The sequence below is a fragment of the Oryzias latipes genome, chromosome 5, assembly GCF_053564925.1.
Source record: "Oryzias latipes strain Hd-rR chromosome 5, Olatipes_Hd-rR_3.1".
NCBI classification, from domain to species: domain Eukaryota; kingdom Metazoa; phylum Chordata; class Actinopteri; order Beloniformes; family Adrianichthyidae; genus Oryzias; species Oryzias latipes.
In genome coordinates, this window is record NC_136241.1 from 12,547,909 (window position 1) to 12,565,487 (window position 17,579).

At 38.6% G+C, this 17,579-nt stretch overlaps 1 protein-coding gene across 50 annotated transcripts in view; it reads left to right on the plus strand.

Moving 5' to 3' along the window:
- r3hdm2 (R3H domain containing 2) overlaps positions 1-13,327 on the plus strand; it is a 52,365-nt gene extending 39,038 nt beyond the window's left edge. For 17 of the 50 annotated variants that reach the window (XM_020703170.3, XM_078947108.1, XM_078947110.1 and 14 more), the window contains 11 exons: positions 1,335-1,433; positions 2,586-2,876; positions 4,447-4,582; positions 5,759-5,916; positions 6,824-6,963; positions 7,375-7,475; positions 8,872-9,059; positions 9,288-9,432; positions 10,415-10,509; positions 10,891-10,975; positions 11,908-13,327. In XM_020703170.3, coding sequence (XP_020558829.1) covers positions 1,335-1,433; positions 2,586-2,876; positions 4,447-4,582; positions 5,759-5,916; positions 6,824-6,963; positions 7,375-7,475; positions 8,872-9,059; positions 9,288-9,432; positions 10,415-10,509; positions 10,891-10,975; positions 11,908-12,287 — 1,818 coding nt within the window. In that variant the 3' untranslated portion in view covers positions 12,288-13,327. The remainder of the gene's footprint in view (positions 1-1,334; positions 1,434-2,585; positions 2,877-4,446; positions 4,583-5,758; positions 5,917-6,823; positions 6,964-7,374; positions 7,476-8,871; positions 9,060-9,287; positions 9,433-10,414; positions 10,510-10,890; positions 10,976-11,907) is intronic. The other 33 variants (XM_078947112.1, XM_078947114.1, XM_078947128.1 and 30 more) reach the window with 3 other exon arrangements.
- The last annotated feature ends 4,252 nt before the right edge of the window (positions 13,328-17,579 follow it).

Below are 17,579 nucleotides of genomic sequence, written 5' to 3' on the forward strand. Positions count from 1 at the left end.
CTCAAAATGGAATACTTCATAAAAGTTTTGTAAAAAAGACTTGCTGTGTCACACCCTCTAATTAATCACATGATTCAACGTTTCTTGGGTCTTTAAATGGTACTGTCTAGTGGTTGGTACGAAACCCAAACATGGCGAAAGACTTTAAAACTTGACAGTTGTCCAGAAGACGGTCATTAATACACTGTACTTGAAGGTTGACACAAGATATAGATCATTGCCAAAGAAGTTTGGCTGTGCAGAAAATTCATGAAGCTGAATGCAACACAGAAATGTGGTTGAAAAAATAAAAAAAATCCCATATCTATTGCACAAACATCAGCAATAACAACTGTTTTAGAGAGTTTTGAAGAAAAAAAACGTTTGTTGAATTTGTTAAGGATTCATGGGGTGTGGACTACTGCTGAAGTTAAATGCCAGTAAACAACAGATGTTTCCTGAACATGAGTTTTAACTGTTTTTGAAGTTTTTGAAGACACTTTTGGACCAAAGATAACAACAGAGGCATTTTATCCATTCCAACCACAAAAAGAATCAGACTGGGGTCTGAATGGAAGTAAATTTATCATCTTGTTTGTCCTCTACTGTTTGCTCACAAAGCCAAAAGTACCTGTTTATTTGGGTTCCTGATCAACTTTTTTGCGAACCCACATGACTTAAACCCCAGAGAGAATCTATGGAGCGGGGTAAGGAGACGAACATGAGCCAACAAACTCAAGAGGCGGAGCTAAAATCTAAAAGCCGGTTCATTAGACTGATGGCCCATATATCACACCAACTTATATAGTAATTTATGTAAAAGAGAGACTTGAGAACTTATTTATACTAACATCGGTTCATATGTTTTAGCTGTCCAACATTTCGGTTTCATTTTTTTTTTTTGGTTTTATGAAAATTACGTTTAAAAAAACCTACAATTTGATTTGCTGTAATTAACAATCCTAAAACCTAAAAGAAATAGACACTTGAAATACATCAGTCTGAAAATTGAATCTATACAAGTGAAACTTTTAAATATTTTACTGAAATTCTATTTAAAAACACTTGAACAAGGCAACTATTTGGCAAAAACTGCTGTTTAATCAGATGCAGATAACTAATAAATAATAAATAAAGATGAACCCTAATTTTCGTTGTGTTTTTAAATAGCATCTAATCTCCATTTCTGTCCTATCTACTCACTAAAAACTTGTTCATTGTCTTTTATCCATCATTTCGCTATGTTCATAATATCTTTTTGCCTGTTTTTTCATTTCCCTCTCCCTTTTGCTTCTCACTGCGTTCCTTTACTCTTTTGGCTCTGCTTTACTTCCTCCTCTTTCTGGTGTGTATAGCCGGTGGCGTCTCTGCAGCCCTCTCAGCCTGTCTCCTACTCCAGCCCTTCCTGCCCCCAGGTTCTCCTGCCACTTTCTCCTCCCCAGCAGTACACAATGGTACTGTCACCTCGTAAAGCTTCATGTCTTGCTCTTGAATCCGTGGTGGTCAACATCAAGCCTGACTCTTTCACACGTATCTATCTGATAATCTACTTTAAATGTACATATATTGCTTATTGATTTGAGACATGTACTCGCATTCAAGTAAGTTTCTTTATAGCTTCAGCTAGTTCTACTCTCTCTTGGACTGTATATGTTGTATTATCATTTGCATGTACGAAGTTGACAAGATTAAAAAGGTTCCTAATGAGAATGGAAACGCATGTCATTCACTCCAGAGTCTGCATAATAACTTTGAAATTATCATAAGTATTTGATTTGGATTAGAATTTGGATCTGGATAAGGATTAGATTTTTTTTTTTTACCTGACACTGTAAAAAGCCGACTTGTAGTTTTTTTTTGTGTGTGGTTGGATTGGATTGCATTGCAAATCAGAATCTAAGATTTTTATTAAAAAAAGTTCGTACAGCTGTTTCTCAGATTGTAGTTGAAACATTGACTGTATATGAGAACTGGAGCGAGTGAGTGTGACGTCACCCATAGAAAATAACGTACTTTCGGCTCCAATTTAGTCGCCATTTTTCTGCAGTATGAACATCACCATGGTAGAGTCGGATGTCAGAAAGCAGTAGTTTGTCCAAGCCAGTGTGATTCAATGTTTCTACGGCAACCACTCTCTGCAATCAGTCGTGAGCTTGTTGGAAGGCTACACCTCTACCACTTAAAGGGGGGCTCAGGAAAATCTGTCAAACGTTTGAACGTGCTACCACATACTTTTGTGGAGGCATCTGATTGGCCAGTTTATAACTTGAGTAACTTGCACTACAGAAAAAATATCAAGGAAAAAATAGGATTAACAGTAAAAATGGTTATCTGTCAAATATAATGACAAAGTAATAGCTGTTTATATCTCTAGACAAGTTGATGGGATTTTGGCTTCTTGGAGCCAGCAGGTACTTCCTGTTTGGAAAGCCACGGGGAGGGGTCACTTCTCATAAACAGTAAATGAGTTGAGCATTACGTCTCTATTGATGAATTAGCTGCTGACACTGAACAGTGCAGCTCCACTTTCACCAAAGGCAATATTGTCGTTGTAATGGCCGCACAAATATAAAACGGGTAAGGATGTCATTCTAATTCCCTTCCAGGGTGAAGAACTCGCGTCTCAGTTCACCCAGATGACACTCAGTAGGCAAGGATCAACTGAGAATCCTGAGCCACCCCCCATGTATCAGGCTCCTCCCACTGTTCTGTCACAACATCCCCCTCCACAGACGGGATACATCATGGCTACCACTGGCCAGCCGATGCCGCCTCCAGCCGGCTATCAGCCTGCTACTGGACACACCCATCCTCCACCACCACCTCCTCCTCCATCCCAGCCTGTCCTGCAAGCTCCGCCTCCACAAAGCTATATGCAGCCACCTCCACCTCAGCAGGTAAACAGTTGTTGACTTTTTCTACGGTGACATTTAGTTTGTCGTTTCTCTGTAATTACTCATTGGTGTGAATTTGCTGCATCAGAGCTTTGAGAGGGCTGTAAGATGGTACAAAGATTCCGAACTACTGTGGCCTTTAGGGTTTAAATTATGCCATTCTGCCCATTTGTTGTGTGTGGTTTTAGTCTTTGTAAATGACTACAATGGAACTGAGAATAACTTTTCATTTGATTTAGCACAACTTATGTCAGTGCAGATGATTTAACAAGGAAAACTTTGTTGAAACCAAAAGTTATTTTATTCTTTGTTGTTGAAATAGGAAATCTGGGGCTTTAAGATGTTCAAGTACATGTAATAAGGAAAATAAAACATAATTAATTTAACTCAACTGTTGATTTTTTTTGTCAGGTCTCTCTGCTCAGACTTGTGTGATTTATGTTTTGTTTTTTTGGTAGCTGTATGGGAAACTTATTCGTGTGAATTCAGTAGAGGCAAATGACTAGTATTGGTTGGTGTTATAGAAGAAGTCTTACTGTTTAAATTAGTTTAATAAAAAGCACCCCTTGGGTTTGGTTGTTGTTTCTTTGTTCCTCGTGTGTCTTCAGGTGCTGCTGACCTGTGGGGGAAGTGTATGAATGTTCTAAAACTGTGGGAACAGCTGTGGGAGGGCAGTTAAAAAAGTGAAATGCAAAAAAATCTGTAAGAAGCATCCTTTGCTGCCCCCTGGAGCAAACGTGTGGCACATAGACTGTTGAGTATTGTCCCTACCTTTAGATCTTCATAGTCCTGCTTGAGTTAACATTGTCAGATTGGAAATGAAGCTGCATTTTGTGGAAGGTTAATTATTAAAAGCAGTGTGGATAGAAACACTGTAGCAGCATCTTGAAGGGCCGTTTGTGTACAGACATTCAGATAAAGATGGAGGCAGGAAGTATTGATCTAGCTAACATTCAGCTTCCTCCATGTTGTCTGTCTAATGTCTTCTTCAGATTCTCTGTTTGCTACTTTTAGCCTGGTTGTGTAAGCTGTTTCCTATACTGTTATATATACAGTGGTGCAGATCCCTGTGTATGGACTGTGTTGTTGAACACAGAAACATAAACCGCTGCAGCCATGGTAACTAATGTAGATCAGTAGTTTAGTATTCTGATTTAAACAAGTTAACCTTTTAATATTGTATTGCTCTTATTCCTTAAAACAATTGGCTTAAGATTTGCAGTACTGAATAAACCACAGAAAAAAAATAATGAAGTAAAAAAGTATTTTAAGTACTTATTGAAACTACAATGTTTGTTTTTTAACTTAAAAATAGAACCCCCTTCCCAACCACACCCCTGAGAGAGGCACAGGGGGCATGCACTGTGTTCATAACCAGCAGGTCATGAGCTTGATCCTGGGGGTCATTATGCTCATTTTGGGTCATGAAGGGTATTCTGGGAAAATCGTAAAGCTAATTCTTTGTTCCAAAAAATTAAAATCTTTGTTTAAACATGTCCTGAATCCAGTTGGATTGAACAACAGTACTTCATCTTTATCTTCTGATTGTGACTGTCGATGTTGTTTTCTTCAGATACAGGTGTCCTACTACCCTCCGGGCCAATTTGCAAGCACAGGTCAGCAGTACAGGGTGTCCCAGCCCGTGTCCCACCAGGTGTCGTACCCTGCCCAGCGCTCCCAACCCATGCCTCAGCCCACCCAGCAGTCAGGTTGGTACAGTTATGTGCTGCAAAAAAAAAACTGTTAGCCATTTGTGGGCTATTACACCTTTTTTTTATATGAAAATAATAAATATAAGATTTAGAAGCTTATGTAAAAAGCAAAAAAAAATAAAAATCTACTTTTGTACTGATCAAATGATAGACTGCAGATCAAATTTAAATAATGTATAAACTTAAAAAAATTAAAATTTGTGACTGAGGTGCAATATTATGTCAAATTACAGTGGTCATAATTGTGACATACACAGAGTATTTAATATGGATAGCCTAAACTGCACACTTTTGATCATTTAGACTCATGTTCCTTTTTTTTGAACATCTGTTTGATTTATTTATTCCATTATTTTTAATACAGAGACACATACAGACTCCTGCACATACACACAAAATTCAAGGAACTCTGTTTCTCAAAAGCATGTTTTTGGATCCCACAGCTGTATTTATCTCGGAAAGCCCAATTTTTGGCATAATGGATCTTTACAAAACAGTGACATGATTTAAACCAGTGATGGCTAAAGTCTACATGTGTGTTTGTCTTGTCCACGAAATGTTCTTCTGGGAAACCCTCCAGCTCCTCGCATGATGTTACCCTGGCACCGTTACCTACCTAAAACAGTCTCTGAAAATCAAAGGTTGAACTGAGACCTTTCCCCTACATTTTCCAGCTAAGTAAAAGTGGTCAAGCAAATGTGGACTTGAGCACCTTAAATGGAAACACAGACTGGTGCAAGTTTGAGCCTTTCGTCTCCTTGAATTATAACTTTGTATTGGCCCCACTCTGTTTTTTCAGTGATAGAAAATGTTTGCACTCTATATTAATTGCTTTTGAACGTCAACACAGCACTAAAGCCTTGAATCCAATCAAAAATATTTACGGTAGTTCTTAGCTGAACACTTTTAAACCAGTGTTACAAAGCAAGTGTGACATTGTAATTTTCTAAATTTTACTAAGCGCAAAACCCTCAAAAGAACTTTGAGTCAGAACTAATGAAGACTATAAAGCTGCTCACCAATTTCCTAACGGACTAAAGTTGTCCAAGTTAAAAACAAATAATCTCTATGTATGAAAGGTGGGATACAAAGATGTTTGTCTTGTGTTTAAAGCAAAGTGGTTTGTCATAATTCTGTGCATGGACCCAAAAATTGTTCAATTTTTGTCAACAGGTCTTCAGACCATGATCCCCAGCCAGCAACCAAGCTACCAAGGCATGATGGGAGTCCAACAGGCTTCAAACCCTGGTTTGCTCAATTCTCAAAGAGCTGGCATAGGAGGACAAATGCAAAGCATAATGGTCCAGTACCCACAGATGCCATCATATCAGGTATGCACTAGTTTCAGCCATTAATGTACATAAATATATAGAGAAAGCATCACTAAAGCACAAATAATAAGGTCCAGACGTAGTAAAATGTGGAGTTGTGGAGTGAGCTCTTTTTTTTCCCCATTGTTCCCTTGTTTACATGTTCTCCTGCTAGCTTACAGCTTCTCACAACCCCAAGCTAACATTAGCGTAGCAAAAAGAAGTTGGCGAGAAATATTGGAGCTATCCAGCTGTACAGATATGAGCCAGATAACAGCTCAGATGAGGAAAATGAAGATGTTACCGGATCTATTTGTCTGCAAGTGGATGCACCAGACATTGACCCGCCCATGGCAGCTCCTGCGTCATTAACACAAGCTTTTTCAAACCATTGGTTTTTATCTGCTCCTGATCCATCAGGATTTGAATAAATAAATACTCAGAAATGCAGTTTTAATCTTAAATTCTATTACATATGTTCTCTGTCATGAGTTAAAATGCTATAACAACCTTTTAAAAACACCAAAAACACAGTTTTTACTTTAGTGGGTCTTTAAAATTGTGGGTCATTCATTCTCCCAGTATATGTTCCTCTAATACAAACAGAAGCATAACAGAAGAGGAAAGACGTTGATCTACTTGAAGCAGTTTTGCATGTCTGTCAATTGAGCTTGCTTGTTCTGATTACCCTAATATGCACATTAATCCTTAATGTAAATACCCCACACAGTACTGCAATATTCATTTAGCTCAATGATTTCCGTTGGGTAACTGAATTTACAGCTGGATAAGGAGTAAAGAAGGCTGAACTTGTTTTAATAAATGCCATGTTTGCGAGGGCCATGAAATGAATTGGGTCGATTTAGCTCTGGAGTCCAGTATACCCATTCATTTGTGTTTTTCATAATTTTCTCCATCCTTTTGCCAGGTTCCAGTGGCAAATGAAAACCAACAGGTGGTGCAACCGCAGTACCAGCAGCAGGTCATGGTACCAGTTAGTCAGTCTGTCCAGGGACCCATGCCCGTCTACTACAGTGTTATCACACCCACACAGCAGAACAGCACAAGGTAGGTGTGAGGAGATCTTCTTCAAGCTTTATGAACTCAGCTTTACGAAGGGAACATTCACTGTAAACACAAGATGTTATCAAGCGATATATTTAAACAATTTATTTTGTACCATCTGGACTTCAGTAAGATACTAGGTTTGTAAAAAAAAAAAAAAATTCTTTCAGTCTCATTAGTTTTTTGAACAGTTTTGATGGCATGCATCGTTTGTGCACAAGTTATCCTTGTTTTGAAGCGAACACAGTTGCATCCCATTTCAGACGCAGCAAGATGCTCTGCTCAAACAAAACTAAGACAGGATAGATGAGTGTAACAGAAAGCCACACTGCTGCATTTAAGAAAAAGAGGGTATATGTTTTTCACAACATATTTGCTTTCTCAACTATTTCATTTGAATGTTTTGTCCTGCAGCCCGTCAGTAAGTTACTTGCAGCCTCCGAGCTCTGAGCAGTACCAGATGACACAGTCACCGTCTCCCTGCAACCCTCAACCACTGCAACAGCAATATTCTGGTGAGATTTAGTGTTGAGATCAAAGATTGAACTAATCCTGATTTCAATTTAAAGTCAAAATACATATTTATAATAAAATGGGTCTGCAGTTGTATAACTGAACGTCTGTTCTCGAGTCTCCGTACTCATTTTCTGAGGTCACCCTTTGTATGAAACACGTGAATAGTTGTCATAAAGTAGGTGAAAGGTATCCAGGTAAAAAGTCAGAGATACGTGGAGTTTATGCCGGGTGGTAGTTGTAAACGTTAGACATACCGTACTTTCACAAGGTGGTTCAGCTCCTGTTGTAGTTCTGAGTAAACGTTTATAGAAAAGGTTTTTGGGGTTTTGTTGACCTTGACTTTGAGACAGACAAAAAAAAAACTAAACTCAGGAGTATCCATATGCTAAAAGAGTAATTGGGGTACTTAATGCAAATAATCCATGTGTCATTTATTCTGAAACTTGTTTTTAAATCTATACCTTTTATTAAAGTGTGGTTCTTGATTTTCCTCAAACATCTGCTTGTTTGGGGCAGTAAAGGAAGTTAATCTCCTCACATTTGAAAGCTCAAGCTGTTATGCTAGAATGCACAACAGATGGTAAAATTGACCCAGGAAGTAAGTCGTCAGGTTTTGTGTATTACAGGCTTTTGAGGACGAAAGAACAATAAATAAACAAATAACAAATGAAGGACGTAAAGTGTTTTATTTTCTCATTATGCAACAACATTGTTTTTTAACAAAACAATTTACTTTCACTTGAAAAGTAAAATACATGAAAAAATAAGTTACTTAAAGAAAAATAAACAGCAATGTTTTTACATATTGCTGTCATGACGTAAATATAAAACAAATGAAATAAACTGCTCACGGGTGCAGTTAACCGCGACTCCTGCTGCTTCATCAGAACGGTGATCAAAAATCCCACACCGTCACAGCTCTATTTTCTATGTTGTGGGACACAAAAAAATAAAATAAAAAGCGACTTCTCAAGTACTGATAGCAGAACCGTTGAGGTCAGATCTTAACGATACTGCGTTCTTGAAGAATGTTGCCCCGGGGCTCGTTCAATACCGGGGCTCGGTCGGTACCCATCCCTATTCTGCAGTGGGTATTTTTGTCCAGGGTTTTTCTCATTTAAATGTTTCTCACTCTTAAAACATGTAGTGTTGTTATGCCTCTGTAAAATCTAACTAAAACATGGCAAAACAGACAAGAATAGAAATAAATAAAACTGTACTAGGTGTCGAATTATAATTATGAAATAATTTATAAAGGATTCTGCTGAACTATTCAAAGCCATTTTTTTTTCATTGGTTACTTAATAGCTTTTCTAAAGGTTTGATCATAACTGACATGTCAACAGTGTTCTCAGTTCTAAAGACACCCATCCGTTTATCCATATGTTTCACTAGCTTCCTGTGCTCCCTCAGGAGTGCCCGCCCCTGGACCCGGGGTGATGGTCATGCAGCTGAGTGTCCCCAATGGACCCCAGCCTTCCCAGAATCCCCCTTTGGTCCAGTGGAACCCGTGCAAGTACTACAGTATAGAGCAGAGGCCCAGCAAACCAGGGGAGCTCTATAAACCTGACAACACTCCACAGGTGAACACAAACATGGAAGCCGACAGAGGCAGAAATTATTATTAGAATTTTTTACTTGTCATTATAATCTGATTTAGTGTCGAAAGGTTGAATGAAACACATCTCTAATATAAAGCTTAAATGTTTGCAAAATAATACTATTTACGATGTGTTCAGAACATTTCAGTTGGCAGAGTGGTTTGCTGTTTGCCTTCTCATTGCTTCCATTTTTTGAACGTGTGTTTTTAGGCCACTACTCAGCTGACAAGTCCATTGGCCTCCCCCACTCAGTCTCCCACCCCGTCTCCCTCCGGAAGTGTCAGCAGCATATGTCCAGGCCTGGCACCTTTACCCCTCATTTCCCAGTTTCAGCGGCCCGGAGGACCCAATCAAGGTACACAATCCACATCTTTACCTCTGACAAAGAACTATCAGCAAAATAAAACACCCTTTTGCTTGAACCACAAAGTGCTTGCAAATATCTTTAATTATAATTTTGAAAGTAATGAATATATTGTCTCCTCTGCGTGATTTGATTTTTAGTTGAGTCACATGGTTGTGCTTTTACGTTTCTTAATTTCACCCTCAATCACATCAGTGAATGTCTTGAGGGATTGTACCGCGAGTACAGAGTGGAAATATTTCTAGAAAAATTACAGGACTTCATTTGATAAGATGTGAATATTATACATTTCACCTCTAATATGGTAAAGGTGCCTAAAAACAATGGGTGAAGCTGTTTTTTCCCTTTCTGCTTATTCTCTATAGGCTTTTGTCTCAACTATGTTCTAAAATCAACTGCTATAGAAGATGTACTTAATAAAAAAATCTTAAGTTAATATCCAAACAGGTTTTTTCCATTTTTCAAGGAGGCCCCTTTAACCCCGCACTTTGGTCATGCTCTTTCCCATATTTCCATAGCAACCTGTTTAACCTTACCAAGTGATTTTTAACCTTGAAATAAAGTACAAAATAAATTCCCCTGTACAGCTTCACATGAGCGGTCACCAAACCAGCTGGTACAGCCTCTCCTAGTCTCACACGACCTCTCCTCACAACTTTGTGTGGCCTGCATTCACACTCAAAGAATTCTCACCACAGTTGTAATCCAGCTGTCGAAACCTGAACAGCAGCTGCAGTTAAAGTTCATGGACAAAATGTCCTGTTCCACTGTGGATCTTCAGCAGGTTGAGGACTGCACATAAACAGAAACAGGACAGCTGTGTAAGGAGTGGGCAGCTATCTCTTCTTATAGAAACTTTTTTTTTTTAATTTAGAAAATGTCTTTTTGGATATGAAGGACTTCAGAAAAACAGTTTTGAAGTAAAGATATTATCCTTACCGTTTTAAGTTAAAAGTTTGATTTTGTTGTTCAGGTGATGGACGCTATTCTCTGTTAGGGCAGCCCCTCCAGTACAGTTTGTGTCCTCCGTCACTCATGCATGGCCAGTCCTCCTACAGTTCCCATCAGGTCAGTAGACCTTCATCCTAAACCCTTCTCTTGATGTTCTTGTATCAATTAATTGTATTTAAAAAGAAATTAGTCATACTGTTGATTTTGCTTTTATTGACTAATCATGTTCAACCTTTTTTTAACATCATTTTTGTTCATGCGTAATGAAATCAGACTGCAGAGGTGAGTTATGTGTTTGCCTTTCAGTGATAATATACTAAATAAAATAGTTTGATCTTTTGGGTTCCATTCCAGTCCAGCCCATGTGTGATGCTTGGATTCCCTTGCAGAAGACTCAAAAGATGGTTCTCCCAATGATAGCTTATACCCCCACCTAGTGTTGCTCTGTGTTACTGCATGCATTGGTAAACCACTAAAAAAAGCGTTTTTGTCTGTTAGGGTCAAGGAGTAATGAAACACGGAGCACGGGGGAAGAAACAAACCCTTAAATCTGCATCAACAGATCTCGGCACCACTGACGTTGGTAAGCTTCTAATGCATTTTCACAAACCAAAAAAAAAGAAAGCTTTTCTAACTATGCTGATAATACAGGGGCTTAACATGATTCCATAGTCATATTTATTCACAAAAAGTAATTACCATATGTTTCTGACTAGAAGTCACACTGGAGTAAACGCAGCACCCACAAAAATGCATAATAAAGAAGAAAAATCATATTTAAGTCACACTTTTGGGAGAGAATTGGGATGCTTCTGAACAACTCAGACAAGGTTGATGTGAATTTGATGCTCATCCAAAAATGTGTTCAGAAACCTGAGGCTTCAGATGCGAGTTACTGTTAAAAGCCTTTAGCCTCATCCCTACATGGAAGCTTTGATTGATTGATCTCAATTACAATGAAAGACACGGATGATGTTGAAAGATCAAGTTTATTCATTTTTGAAGAGCTTTACAAAAGCACCAATAATCCCGTCTACTTTTGATGAGAGCATTCAGTCTTTATGTTGTTTTTTTTTTGGTGAGGTTTGCCTTCTACTGCAGGAGTTGTCTGAATGACGTCGCTTTCAGCGGTACTTCAGTGTCTCTGTAACCCAGTTTGATGACTTGCTGTCCTGAATTAGTCTGAGGAAGGAAAAAATAAAAACAAGAATAATGACGTCTTGATGCAAATAGGAAAATATCACAAAGCTTAAGAGGAGAACGATCAGATTCTGCTCCATGTTTGTTTTGGATTAGGTCTTCTGCATTGCTGTGAGTAGCAAACACTGATACATGCACTCACAGTGCCCTCTAGCGGTTGTAAGTGGGAAACAGCCACTAAAGGGCAACTGGTTGCTAGTGGGTAAATAGACTAATTCCTGTGGCTCTGCATGCTTGTGATTGACTCAGAACAGAAAGTGAAAAGAGGGCGGCCTAACATCTTTCTCTCTTATCTTGCTGTCTGACTTTCTTCAGTGGTGAGTCGAGTACTTGAGGTCACAGACCTGCCAGAAGGGATTTCGCGCCTTGAGGCTGAAAAACTCTTTAACCAGCTGTCTCTATGTGGTGCCAAGATTCAGTGGCTGAAGGATCCCCAGGGAGGCCGGGCAGGAGGCTGCGGCTCCGGTCCCGGAGCGGGGCCCTCTGGGACCGGAGCCTCTATGGCCAGCATGAGAATGAAGGGGGACAGCCATGACCCGGCGCACCTCTACACAGTGGTGGCAGTGTTCCCCAGCACCATGGCTGCCCAGAGTGCTTCCTTCAAACTTAACAACAGTGGGGCCAGCCTCTTCAAACTGAGGGCGGCGAAAAAGAACTATGACCTGCGTGTGCTGGAGAGAGCCAGTTCCCAGTGAGAGGAATGCAGGACAGGAGGAAACACAAAGGAAGAGAGACTCGGTGGAATGGTGGAAAAGGAGTGAGGGAAACTGCTACTATGATTTTTGTCGTTTTTATTGTTTTGTATTTATAATCCAGAAGAGCACACAAGACACGTGAGCATGAGTTTCACTGCTGCGGTGGGATATGTGCTGCCACGATACCCAAACACAAACGTTGCCACACACTGACACACAAACCAGACGACACAGGTGGACGCACGAGTGCAGGCAACAGGGTCGCGTAGCACATGACAAAGACACACTGGACAGTTGACCTCAGTAAAACCTTTTCCTCCTCTTCCTCCCCCCACCCTTCCATTCTGATCCCCCTCCTTGCATTTTTGCCAGCGCTTGCATCCTCTCCTCCTGCAGCTCTCCCATCACCCAGCTGTCTCTGAATCTCTCACATTTAGAAATGTTCATACGCACAGTTGCACACTCCTCTCTCCTCGGCCTCTTCGGCTTCTTTTCTTCGCCTCATGCTGCCTCCTCTCTGCTTTCTCTGCTCCTCTCCTTCTCATGTGCTGTCACTGCTGTTTCTTCTCTTGCTTTCTGTTTGCCTTACTGCTGTTGTGGGTTGCCGTATTGCGCTGTTTATTCTTTTTTTTCTTTTTTTCTTTCTTGAAGGTTCAATATATTTATATAAGTGATGTAAGGAATAAAAGAAATTATATATTCAGTGACTTTTCTTTCCTTCCTGAGTGACAAAGCCTTCCTTTATCCTTTCCTCCTCTCCTCTTCATCCCCTCTCCTCTTCTCATTTGTTTCCTCTTTACTTCCCTCTACCTGGTTCCTCTCCTCTGTCTCACAACTTCCCCGCATCCCCACCTCCATCCCCGCCTCCCCGCTGTGTTTGCGTTCTTTTTTTTTTTTTTTTTTGACAGCTGTGCAGAACGTATCAGAAGAAGTAGTTAAAGTGCACAACAATGATTGCATTATGTCTACTGTAAATTTTATTTAATCTGTTTATTTTGTTTGTTTTTAAAAATATAAAAGTGCAGAAAAATCTATCAAAAGTGTTTGGTATCATGTGGTTTGTTTGAGTTCATGGAACGCTGAGCCGCAGAGGCCTAACCTGCTGTTCTTCACACACTTCGGCTGAACTTGTGTCAAAGGTAAGAACACAAATGTCCATTTGTGTGAGGCTTCCTGACCAAGGCCAGAAGCATAAATGTTTCAGAGACGCACAAAACTCTCCTCCTTTTTTTGCTGTTTTATTGAAGCAGCCTCTGGCTTACACCGCCTGGAACTGTTGGCTGTCTCTGACTCGCTGCAGACGTCTGAGCATGTTGGCTTTACGCTGCTAAAACAGACCCATTTGAAATAAATCAAACTATTTTCCCCCATTGGCAGATTTTCCTAAAAATCTGCCAATGGGGGAAGAAAAATGGTCCTACCAAGAATTCCTATTTTAAGAACAAAATCCCTTGGATTGATAATTTTAATACAAGACAAGTTTTTCGTCATACTTAAGATGTTCCACGTTTCGCTGCAGGGTTGTCAGAATCCAGGCCTGGAGGGCCGTGTTCAACAGGTTTTCCAACCAACCTGCTATTGAAGCTCCTCATTGGCTAAACACACCTGAACCAGGTAATCAGCAGCAGATGAGGCAGGATTTTTGGACAACCAGCAAGAGGCCTGGAGTTTGACACCCGTCATATAGTTGTCTGTGCAGTTTTAAAATGATTAAACACATAAAAATTAAACCTAAAAGACCTATGAACAGTCTTTAATGATGCCCTTCAAATCAACTCATCTGAATCATAAGTTTAAGCATGAATTATAGAACAAAAGTTATCAACTTATTCAGGTTAGAGGTTTTTTTTGTGTGTAATAAGGTTCTTGGTTTTTCTATTATGTAGTCAAGTTGATCGCTTTTGTGTTTTAATTTCTGGCAAACGTACAAATATTTGTTTGACTCATACGATTCATTTTCACCAGAACCTTCAAAAAAAAAAAAAAATGGTGAAGGATGGAGAGGAGACCAAAAGGTCACATTGTTGTGAGAAAAAAAGTCATTTTATGTTGCTTCTGACCTCTTGCTGCTACAGTCTGATCCTCAGGAAGGCCTCTGTTTAACACATTTTCTTGTGTCATTACTTCTTTATTTCTTATTATTATCAAGCTCATTCAGAGTCGCCTCCTCCCTCTCCTCTTGTCTGTCGGAGCAAAAGGAGCAGCCTGGCCTCTGCAGGTAACCCTGCCAGATTGGACAAGAGAGCCCCCCCCCCACTTCAGACACGGGTCACTTCCTCCTGAGAATGCTCGGTGCCCTCATGCTGCTCTGGACTGAGTCACTGTTCTGGAGGTAGCGCGGCTGTTGTGCTTCAGCTTCAAGTGCCCCATCCTGCCAGTAACCAGTCAGTCAAGAGGAGAGGATGGACGAGGGGGGGGGGAAACTTGTTTCTGTTTACTTCTTTTGTGTGCGTGTTTGTGTGTGTGAGAGACTTCAACACCAAACTCATGCAGACGTGTCTGGCATGGAAATCTTCCTCGTATGCGTTTGATTCAGTGGAAGAACCAGAGGTTGAAGCACATTATACAAAACTCTTAAGACTTTTCTACTTTTCTACACTTTTAAATAGAAATGAAAAGCGGCAGTGGATTTTAAAATAGACTTATATTAGTATCTGAAAGACTACACTTAAAAACAGAAAAAAATGGCATTTACATTCAAGCATTAGAAGATAAACAAGTCCTGAAAGTTTTGTACTTGCATATTTAGAGGCAAAAATTGGAATGTTCATAGTACATGACGTTAAAGGTAAAAAGAAAAGAAAAGGTAACATTTGTTTCACTCTGTATTGATTTAAGCATCTTCTATTATCCTTATCACAACTGATGTAATAATTATTTTAGTTACACTAAAATATTCTTTTTTTTTACAATAAAGTTAGATGCTTGGAATGTTGCAACGTCAGACTCACACGAAGAAAACACTTTGTAGAAATGGTCAAAACAGTTGTTTATTTGATAAATGTATTTTTCTTTTCTCATCCTCTTCTTGAACTCGAAATATCAATTAGACTAGACAACATTGAAATTGTTCACTGCTTGGTTTTGCTCGACAGAGGGCGCTGTTGTACCAGAAAAACGACCTACGAGGCTGAAGTGTCGCTGAAGCAGCCATCCACCGTACAGGGCGCCACTTTGAACAAATAGCAGTCAAGCTGGTGTGAAATTGACATATATTCATGCTGACTATGAAAACGGTAAAGATTATGAGAAGAACCAACATTTGTGATATTCAATCGAGACAAAGCAAACTATTAAGTCATTCATTTATAAAATATTATTTAACAAATATTTACAATAATCAAATTATAGGTATTATAATCAATTGATGGTGTAAAATTAGAGGCCAGGGTCAGATATCTTGGGTTAATGTTTGATGAGAATCTGTTTTGGAAACCTCATATGTTAAAACTAAAGAATCCAAAAATATATGCCTTGTTGAATAATGTTAAGTATTTCTTATCTGATGAAACAATGAGAATGTTGTATTGTTCACCTATTCTGCCTCTCTGAGTTATTGTGTTGAAGTGTAGCTGACTATAACTAATATAAGGCTGTTATCTATTTATTTAGTTATTTATTCATGTATTTTTAATGAATTTTTCAAATATTGAATAAAATTGGTTATAGAGAAAGTACAAATTTAATATTCATTTAATCTAGTCTTCTGAAATGTGAAGACTTAGTGGAAAACAAAGTTTGTTAAGCGTGTTTAAAATTGAAAATAGAGAAATGCCAGAATTTACAACAGGTTTTTACTTTCACTTCTGATCTAATCATATAAGGAGATTTAGTTTCAAGTATCGAGTCGCTCGCACCACTTTGAAACAAATGTGTTTCCCTTTCTTTGTGTTAAACTTTGGAATTCACAACAGAATGATCTGAAAAAAATGGACACACACACACGTGTGTATATATATATATATATATATATATATATATATATATATATATATATACACACACATACATATAAGGTCTAACAGATCAAATTTGAGAGTTATGATAAAGGTTATTATGTATAATACCTCATCTTTTTTTTTTTTACCTTACTATCTAGTTTTTTTTTTATTGTGTTGCAGACCATCCACGATATGTCTATGTATAATCAAATATACCTATGTTTCGTGATTAAGTGTTGAGGGCTAGACAAAAATAAGAACCTAATTCTTCAAACTGCTAACTTACAATTTAAAGTTGTAAAACTTAAGTTGTATTCTGTACATGTCTTTGCTTTATTGATGTTTCATTAAAGGAAAAAATAAATGTATTTTTATTCTATTACTTTGGCAACAGGACATACAAGTTCCTTTCAAAATAAAACACATCAAGTGAGATCATCTTGCTGCAGCAGATTTATATGCAAATACTCTTTAGGAACCTTGCCTCTGAAAAGTGACTAGACACGAGATAAAAATCTGAATTTAAACTTATTCTAACAATAAACCACTCTGACAATAGATCGAACCCTATGCCATCACTTTGCTTAGTTCTCTGACGTGTGCATTTTTAAAGGAATGGTAAAGCTTTCAATACCCCTTAATTAAGTGTAATGTTGGCTGTGGTTAAAAAAAGGGTTTAAAAATCTAAAAATAAAGGCCAAAAATGATCTGAAAATCTAATATGTTTTCAAAGTAATTGTATTTTTCTTTAAAACCGAAGAGCCACAATAGAGGCCTGTATGTGGGTTGGGAGCCTCAGGTTGCAGACCCCTGCTATAGTAGCAATGTAACATGAACAGCTATTTTTTAGGTGTAGTGTTTTGGACTTTTTTTTTTTTTTTTTAAACAGTGCAGCTGTTTCACATCTACGTTTTAGTGTTTAAGGTGGTAACGGTGTGACAGAAAAACATTACAAAGCAGTAAAAAGTTGTATCCAACTTTGCCAGGTGTCAAACTGCCCCCAAGGATGTGCACAAAAGTGATGCTTCCCTTTTTAAGAGTGCAGGCTCTGCATCATCTTATTGAACAGCCGCGTTCAGAATCACATTTAGCATCCAGTCGAAGAGAAAATCCATCTTCTGTCTGCCGGCCGCTGAGAAATGTAGCAATGTGTGAGGAAAAATAATAACATAAAACTGTATTAGAGGTCCTCTTTGCTTACTGAAGCAGGGGACGTATTGATTTTGAGAGAAATATTTCACAAAATCTTTTTAATGGCCCTGTGCTAATGCTAGTTCCTTAGGCTTCAGAATAACGTTTTATGTCTTTTTTCAAAGCTTTGGAATAATACTTATTATAAGTGTGTTTTTAT